This window comes from Centropristis striata, chromosome 6 (assembly GCF_030273125.1).
Source record: "Centropristis striata isolate RG_2023a ecotype Rhode Island chromosome 6, C.striata_1.0, whole genome shotgun sequence".
NCBI lineage: Eukaryota > Metazoa > Chordata > Actinopteri > Perciformes > Serranidae > Centropristis > Centropristis striata.
In genome coordinates, this window is record NC_081522.1 from 19,988,598 (window position 1) to 19,998,434 (window position 9,837).

A 9,837-nucleotide genomic window follows, 5' to 3' on the forward strand; every position below is an offset into this window, starting at 1 on the left:
GGTATTCATTAAATGTAAGCTATAATCATTATAATTAGAAGAAATTAAATAAATGAAGACATGAAATCTTTCATTCTGTGTGTAACGGATCGATATAATGTGGTATTTCCACTTTTTGAATTTAATTACTGCTATAAAGAAACTTTTCTATGACATTCTAATTTATTGAGATGCACCTGTATTGCAAATTTTTGTATAATACCCAATGACTCACAGCTGATATATGGTGATGGTATTAAAACAAACAATCTAACTTTTCTTTTCATGACAGAAATTAGTAATTTTATGTGATGCACATCTTATTGAAAGTAGACCATCAGAAACATATATGCAAGCTCTGAGAGTTTAAAAACTATGTGCTTTGCCCCACCTAGTGGATTCTGCTGTTATTACATATAAGGTGGTACAACAGAGACACTAGGCTACAGAAAACAAATTTGACAGACCACACAAACACAACAATGAGAATTTGGCTTAATCTTCACATTGATAAGTATACTAGTAAAATGGCAGGTGTCATACAAAAATACACAAATGAGATATAATATGTATGTACATGCATACAGGGGTGGGCAATTCATTTTCCTAAGGGGCCACATGACCAATACCACGAAGGTTGCAGGGGCCGGACCAAAACTCTGAACTAAATTCTGCTCAATACTAATTTAATCGCTTTATAAAAGACAGTAAATTATCTGGTTTTGAGCTGCTACTGATAAGAATACATGTTATGATAAGACTGTTAATGTGGAGTAAATCAAATATAGCAGTAAAAAGTAGTAAATACTCCAATCACTATATCACTATTCCATTTATTTTAAACACAACTGTAAATGTCCTTTAGTAAGCTTCCTATTTGTGTTTTTGTATTATATAGCTTGTTTTTCATGTTTGTACATTTTCAAGGTGTTCAACAATGTTGTGATGCTTTTATTTTGAAAAGGTGCCGTCCAGTGTGAAACGGGTGCTTTCATTTTGAAAGGTAGTGACAGGAAATAACCGGTAGAACGGTTAAATGAAAAAACGAACAGTAAATAATAACGAGTGCATAGTAATTCATATAAAGTTGATATAAAGTATCAAAAAGGCTACTATAGTGGCTGAAAGGACACAAGGTTTGTTAAAGTTTATTTTCTTCTGTCATATATATTAGTGGCTATATTTGTTGTCTTAACTATAGTAAAAGTGCTTGTTAGCTCTAGTGCTAATGCTAATGTTTGCTATTTTTTCAAAATAAAAGCACTGCGGGTATATTGATTTCTAATTTCTGGGTAACCTCACGCGGGCCGGACAAGGACAGCCAACGGGCCGGATGTGGCCCGCGGGCCGCCCAATGCCCGGGTCTTTGTAACTGAAAAAAATGAATACCATTAAAATAATTTTACATATAAATAGCTCTTTTTTGGGGTATTTTTAGTTAAAATCTCCATTTAACGTTTCAGGAGTATAAAACATACGTAGTGACATAAAAGTAAATTAAAGAAAACACCAGCTAACACACTGATGCATACCTGAAGGCCGACATTCCCTGCCTGACCGTCTTTGACAATCTGTGATATATAGAGACCACAGCCAAACTCCAGCCCTCCTCGGACACTCAGACCCAGTCCATCCCGATGTGTCCGATCCAAACGCACCTCTTTCAGTTTCCTACACAATCAAGAAATACAGGAGGATATAAACTAGGATGTAAGAGCCAGGTTAAACTTTAAATGGAGAATGGTTTTAGTGCAGAAACAAGGAGAATACAGAGAGCTAGGAGATGCTCAGGGATGAATGAATGAATGCTTTATTTCGGTTACAAAAAAAACAAACAAAGACAACAAAATAAAATCATGTTTTTACAAAAGAATCCATCAGACAGCAACCGAAAAAGGAATAGGCTGAAGCCCCACTAAAGGCTTATTTTTGCCTCTCCTGTACCATCTACATGTATACATTATATACATTACATTAACTGAATAATTCACATTGTTACAAAACACATACCTGAAACTGAAAAATCAAGTTCAATCAAGTTTCATTGTAACCCTTGATAATTTTAGACTTTAAGGCTTCTTGAAAACTAACATAGAATTACACATCTTTATTCCATCATTTAGTCCATTAATCCATAATTTTACACCCAAAACTGACACACATCTGTATTTGAGATTAGTTCTGACTTTGTGAGTTTCAAACATTAGCAACCCCCTTAAGTTATAAATCCCCTGCCTTCATTTAAATATTTTTTGAAAATGCTCTTTTCTGCAGTTTAATTATTGGATCTAGGTTTGTCTTATATGCATTTCCCCAAATTTCAACACAGTATGTCATATAAGGCAACACAAGTGAAAAGTACAGCAAATGAAGGCAGTTCTTATTCAGTGGATCTCTTGTTTTGTAAAGGATAGAAATAGACTTGGAAGTTTGAAAATGTATCATCTATTATTACTCCCAAAAACTTTGTTTCATATACTCTTTCAATTTCAACATTTTAACAAGGATATTATGGTAAAGTTAAATTGTCTTTGTAGGGTGTTGTCATTATGTAGCCCTGACACAGATCAGATATGCACGACTACCAGGACAGGAGTCTCTGCTGTACTCACCGTGATCTCTTGGGGGTGAGTGCATCGTACTCCACCTGGTGTTTGAGTGGGATGAGAGGTCGGATAGCATCAAACAGGGGTAATCGCTTTGGTTCATTGATGACCAGCTTCAGGTCCCCCACCAGCACCTGCAGATCCATCGACCTGAAAGAGGAAAGGGGCAGAACTATGTCTTTAAGTTTGTTAACCCTTTATCAGTCAAATAACTATATTTGGTTACTTCAGGTAATATTTCGAGAAAAACGTTGCAAATTTACTAGATTAAAGTGGCAAATCTACAAAAAAAAAAGTTGCCGATTTAAGAGATTTAAAGTGGCAAATCTGCGTGAAAAAAGTTGCAGATTTACGAGAAAAAAGTGGGAAAAAAGCAACTTTTTTCTCCCAGATTCACCACTTTAAATCTCATAAATCTACGCTTTTTTCTCTCATAGATTTGCCACTTTAATCTCGTAAGCTTTTTTCTCAAAATATTATTTCGTATGGTTTTTTTTACACATTCTGGCAGTATGTAATATCCTCCAATATTCTCTAGGGTTGAAATTTGGAATTTGCAAGTATTTCAATGAGTGCCCTATTAAGGGTTAAAGTGGTGAATCTGGGAGAAAAAAGTTTTTTTTCCCCCACTTTTTTCTTGTAAATCTGCAACTTTTTTCGCACAGATTTGCCACTTTAAATTTCTTTAATATGCAATTTTTTTCTTGTAGATTTGCCACTTTAATCTAGTAAATTTGCAACTTTTTTCTCTAAATATTACCTGAAGTTACCAAATATAGTTCTTTGCCTGACAAAGGGTTAATGACTTTAACCTTTTGGGAAGATATAATATAATATAAGGTCACCTGGACCAAGTTACTTCCTACATACAACATACAAGAAATAAGAGTTTGTAATAGAAACACAGTATGTGCTGTTTAAATGTTGTACTATCTGCCAATAAATGCCAATATGACGTTCATTTCTAAGTGTCAGCTGAATGCACAGAACTGTCAAAGATGTCAAAATTCTTGCTTGTTTTATTCATTTGTTCATAACCAGCTGTGACTGTGTGTTTCTGGTATCATTTTCACATTGTGAGTCTGAGTGTTATTTATAATGTTATCACATTTAAATGACATAATGGAGACATTGTGATATTGACACTTGTCTAAAGTACAAGTAATAATAATGGCCGATAATGACGATCTTATCAGCCACATGATTATTAAAGTCCTCTTAAAAGAGCACTCCACTGCTTCAGCATTTTTTATTCAGTAACATAGTCTGAGTTATGATGGATAGGTTTTTTCTTTTTAAGTATCAAAATGTATGCAGATATTGCCTTTTTTAACCCATACATTCTTCTTCGTTGTCACAATCTGGTTCCTACGTTACTCACAATGCAACTCAACCACCAACAGTTTATCCTTGAGCTGCCTGCTTCTAGCAGAGATGAGAGCAGGCTAAGCTCACTTCTTTTTAAGAGGTCTTTCTTTTCACTCAGTGGAATTTATCAGACTTCATGCAGCTCCCTCTGTAGCCACAAAAGGCTTTATACAACATTTTTCACATACAGTAGCACTCCCCAAGAACTATAAAGAAATTTGGTTGTGTTCCCCTTTAACAATTAAAACTGTATTACAGCATCTACACTGCAAAAAAGCCAACTTGTATTTTTTGGCCTAAAACGGTGATTTAAGTTGGTAAAACTTGGAAATATAAATTACTGACATTTAGGGCAATAATGTAAGTTAGCACAACAGAGGAAACCAGTTGTCTGCTCCAAAACAAGTTTGTGAGTTGTTGTTACTTATATCTTTAAGTTGGGGTTCAAAACAAGGGACAATAGTTCTGCTAACTCTTATTTCTTTGTTGTGAAATGCGGAAAGCGGTGAAATTTGGTCATTAGTGAAAGCTAGCGGCTAACTGATGCTAGCGGCTAACTGATGCTAGCGGCGCTGCTTGTTACAGCTACAACAGTAGCCATTAACGTATCAATGCTAACTCAAAATTGTGGTCGCAACATTAGCTGACATTTCATAGCGGTGTTACAATCGTGCCAATTCAGCACATTGCAGAAGTTAGCAGAAGTAAGGATTAAAAGTTATTACAATGATAAATTGTAAGTTAGTACAACTTCCAGTTGAGTTGACAAAAATCTGAAGTCTGAGTTCTGAGTTGAGCAAACTCAAAAACAAAACTTAAAATATTTAGTTTAATTGTTCAACTTAAAATTTTATCGAAGTTTGTTGCCTTGAAATTTTGAGTTCACCCAACTTTTCTTTTTTTGCAGTGTTTGGTGATGATGATGCTGATGGAAAAAACAATCCAATCATCTTTCTTTCACAATTCAAAGGAAGACAAAGGGCAACTAGAACAGCAATTAAAGCAGCAAAGCAAAAGCTTCTGTGTAAAATCTGTCCAGCTGGCCTCCCCTTTAAATTATTAATAAGTGCCATTTCAGCCCTGTTTGGAGGATGAACATAAAAAGAGCTTTTGTGGAAAACTGGCCAGGCTTGTCGAAGCACAGTGGAAACTGATCAGAGGCTTAACCAGTGAGGCCACAGAGCTCTGGCTCTGTACAAAGATTAATTGAAACCTAGACCTGTAGCCCCCCTCCCAGCCCTCTGAGACCAGGCTGTTATCAGAAACCCTCACGGAGCACAGCATGCAGTTTAAACTGGTGGTCTGAGTGCATCAGAAATGAGTGTGACAAGATCGAGAAAAAACTAAGCATTAAAATTTTAAAAGTCAGTGTCGAGTTCGTAGAAGTTAAGCGACATTTGGTCATCGTTTTGCCTGCAGCCAAAATGAAACAAGATAAAATACAGCACATGATCAAAAATAGCCCTGTATCTTAGATTTTACTCTCTTTTTAATATCTGTATAAGCTGAAACACATTATCCACTTATATTTCTTATCAGTTCTGGTTCAAAGTGGTAGTTTATAGGGCTAGGCGATATGGCCCTAAAAGAATATCACGATATTTCAGGCTATTTTTGCGATAACGATATTCTTGACGATATTAGGAAATAAATAAAAAGATATAGAAAATATGGTTTTTTTTAGTCTGTATAAATAATTAAAAATCAGTTGCCAAATACAATTTTTTTTACTCTTGACTCTTGAGTATGAGCAAATAATAAAAAAATAACCATTTAGGTGTTCCGGGGGCATATTTTAATTGAATTTTGTAAAGGAGAATAAAGGTTCTCGTATGTTTTATTTAAGGCATCTTATTTTGACAGTCTTCTTGTAAATTCTGTGGTGGATTCTGTTAACACACTGCGCTCTTATTCTAAAAAGCTGCATGTGTTTAGCGACAGGGAGAAAGTAGATAGTTGTGATTAAAACAACTTTAACCACTACATCAAGAAGAAAGAACGTTGCCAATATCATGATATGCATTTTTTTTTAACCATAAAAAAAATATACCGATATTATTGTGAACGATACAATATGGCACACCCCTAGTAGTTTACAATCTATTTAATAACACAAAAGTTAATTCATATAGGAATATATAGGTAGGAATATGTGCATGACAGAGACAAAAAGAAAAAGAAAATGCCACTTTCTGGCAGACAAACAGACTAAAAGCACACTGAGCAGTGACAGATGGTACTCACTGGTGATACATGCGGAGGACATCATACAGGTAATCCTTCTCAGCTTCATTTTCAATCAGCAACTCCACCTGCAAGAAAGGACAAACATCTGGTACCATCCCTCTTCACACTGCTGAAACAGAGGAAATGCTAGCCTGCGGGGACACACTGTACCTCTCTCCTGTGGTCCTGTCAACACCCCAGCGTGTGTCTCTGTGTGTGTGTGTGTTCGTGTGTGCGTGTGTTTGGAGCAGTCATACAAACCTGATGGCGGCTGAGATGCAGAAGAATGGTTTTGAGGAAACGCTTCGGCCAATCACTGATATAACACATTTTGTCTGAATAAATCTGTCCCAAACTACAGTTCAACCTGAGACGCTTTACTTTTTTTTCTTCTTTTCTTAAATCAGGGATCGGTTAACCTAGGCTTTGAGGATGATGAGGCTCGTTGGACTAAAGCAGGTGTAATGGACAGCTCTGCCCTCACCATCAAACCACTGGGAGGGAATAATAGCAGTACAGATGAGGAGAGGCTGGAGCAGGAAGGTCAGCAGTGTCATCTTACATCTCAGACACAAACAGAGGTGAACATTCACACCCAACATTCACACACACACACACACACACACACACACATTCTTGTACTTCTATCTTTGTGAGGACCCTCATTGCAACAGTGAATTCCCTTGCAAGGTTAAAATAGTATTTTTAATATAATAGTATAATAGTATTTTTCATTAATTTTATTATTATTATTATTTTGTTGTGAATTTTTGTTTAATACAAATTCAGTTAGTTTTAATTAGTTTTTAGAGTGAGTTTGCTAGTTTTAGTTTCGTATTTATTTTTTTTGAAATGCTTTAGTTTTAGTTTAGTTTTTATTAGTTTTAGGTTTTTTTGTAATGGGATATTTGTTGGGTGGGAGATTAAAAGAGGTCACAGTTAGTTTTGCCTTTATTTCCTTTGTCTTATCCATCTTCATTATGTATGGAAAAAGTTGACATTTTCACTATGATTTTAGCTAGTTTTAGTCAGTTTTGTAACCACAAAATACAGTTTTAGTTAATTACCATTTTTTAAAACATGAACCTAATTGTAACCTTTACCCTTAAAACAAAGTCTGAAATCTCAAAAAAGAAGTGAGGACCGGCCGAAATGTCCTCACTTTGCAAAAATGTCCTCACTCTGTTGGTTAAAAATGTGTTCCGGTCCTCACTATGTAGGAAGTACAAGAACACACACACACACACACACACACACACACACACTTCATCCTGAGCAGTGAATACTCAAGGCATGACACACACAAACAGCTGCACATTAAGACACTTCAGTATCATTTTATACAGGGATTAAAGCATTGGTAGATCACTGGAGAAAGCATAAATGTGAACCCGTGTGTGTGTGTGTGTGTGTGTGTGTGTGCTGGGTGTGTGCTGGGTGTGTGACGTGGTGTTTATAACCGTCATAAATTTCTGAGGCAGTCAGCCACTCCTGCAACCTCAACTGCATGCAGACTTTGGCACCATAAACCAATAAGAAAGGACACAATTGGTTAGTCAGACTCCCATTTTAAAAGTGCACTGTCTTATTTAGAAGTTTTGATTGATTTCACAGAATTAGACACGTACATCAATTGAAGCACATGCAACAAAACCTTCTGAAAACAGAAGATTTGTTGATTGCCACTTTAAACTGACAAAACAGTTATTAATAATAATAATAATAATAATAACAATGCCATTCTTGTGCAAATGCACACTCTGAACCAAAATGAGATACTATGACAGTATGATAATGTCCCAAAGAGAAACAAAGCCTGATTGTGCCATGCTGGCCCCTCTGCCTCTAATTAAACACGTAAATTGTCCCAACTCTTCCGCTCAGCTGCTCATCTCTGACACATTATCTAATGCTAAGATGCCCTTTGTGAAGAGCCTCCAATATGCGACCCTGCCTGCCTACGTGCAGCACAGATGGCTGTATGATGATCCCGACATGCTCTGGGGCTGAAAACACCCTGTACATATCATGTTCCCTTCCTCTGTTATTGTTCATAGTTACCTTTACAGGCTGTTATGGCCAACACCAACCACAAAATATATAATTAAGTACAGAGTGTGCTTAATTCATGAAGCCACATACCATGAATTCAACATTTATTTTATTCTGACCCCAGCTGTATAATGTTTACCTGAGCTAGAGTAGGCATGGTGCAGTTACAGAAAGGATGTCTTCCAATATAGCTGCTTAGAATAGACTGTGACTAATTATTTTTAAGTTAGATAGATCCACTGTAGCCCAAATTATGCTCATAACTAACAAGGATATGCCTATAAATACCAAATAACAGAGGCCAGTTCAAAACCCTATTAAATTAATCTTATCCTAATCCTTGACAGTCTAGGGGAATAAGTTATTTCAATTGAATGAAACGCTATTAATCCATAAGCAAATCCAATAGTTTTATCTCCTATGGCCTGATGAGTAGTGATACATCATTTTTAACCATGAAGCTACTGCCACACAGTTTATATGTGTTTGACTTTACATGTTTTTTAAAATTGTTTAGCGTCCCCTTGAATATCCATTTTGAATTATTTAAAGTGTTGTCTTTTCTTTTCTTTTTATTTAAACTGTTTTCTTTTCCTTGAGGCTGTCGGTCAGGCCCATAGACTCTATATAAATAGGGTCAGGCCTATGTGAGCGTAACATCCCACTGAAAGAGACACCTGAGCCAGTGAGGTGACGACCAGGTAGAGAAAAACGCTTTTTTTTAACAGCAATTCAAGAGAAATTCAATCAATATCCGAAGAGGACAATGTTCGTATCTTACCTTGTGCCTAAATTCCCGAGCAACTTTCCGCTCCATCGCTGAGAGAAACTAGCGGTCTCCGACGTGAGATCCCAGTGTCGGGGAAGTGTGACAGCACTGGACCGGGGTCAGTCCGTCAAGCTCGACGTAGTAAAATTAGAGCTTCCGGTTAAGATTTCCATAGTAAGACAATCATTATATTAAAATATTTTTATTGCTTTTCACATTATACACTCACAGTAGTATTCAACTCAAACGAAAATAATAGTAGTAAAACTTAAATAAACAAGAAATAAAGAGAATAAAACATAGAAATTACTCAGTAGTAGCTGTATATATACTCACATAAGTGCATAACAGAGTTGCATATAAACACACACAAAAAAAGAAGGAAAAAGGTGTATTTTATCTTATTTTCAAGCCCCTTGAAATCAATTTTGTATACTGCTCTTTTATTCTCTACACATTACATGCCTTTATTTTGAAGGGACAAACGTTTTCTTTCTAAATTTCAGCAAACTTGTAGAAACTGTCGACAGTCTGTTAAAGCCAGATATTGTATGGACGTTTTGTTGAAATATCTGTATTGATACACATTTTACACCAATAAAATAAAAATCTAATGGCCTCCTGGAAAATCATCAATCATAATTGACTCCTACTTTAAATGAAAAATAAAAACGGTACTTATCATAATTGTCTCTAGACTAGGTTTAGTCCATTTCTGAATCATTTTCATCATGCCTGTATACACCAATAAAACAATGTTTAAATGCCCTGTTAGTATTTTTTTTTTCAGCGCAGCCTCACCTATATGACCTAATAATAATTGATTTTTTATTCTGA

General features: G+C 35.8%; 1 protein-coding gene across 1 annotated transcript in view; it reads right to left on the minus strand.

Moving 5' to 3' along the window:
* The window catches only part of ush1c (Usher syndrome 1C), a 29,292-nt gene extending 20,199 nt beyond the window's left edge, over window positions 1-9,093 (minus strand). Inside the window, exons 1-4 of the mRNA XM_059334969.1 lie at window positions 9,013-9,093; window positions 6,198-6,265; window positions 2,592-2,735; window positions 1,512-1,650 (exon numbers count right to left, since the gene is read on the minus strand). Coding sequence (XP_059190952.1) covers window positions 1,512-1,650; window positions 2,592-2,735; window positions 6,198-6,265; window positions 9,013-9,048 — 387 coding nt within the window. The 5' untranslated portion in view covers window positions 9,049-9,093. The remainder of the gene's footprint in view (window positions 1-1,511; window positions 1,651-2,591; window positions 2,736-6,197; window positions 6,266-9,012) is intronic.
* Window positions 9,094-9,837: the final 744 nt, after the last annotated feature.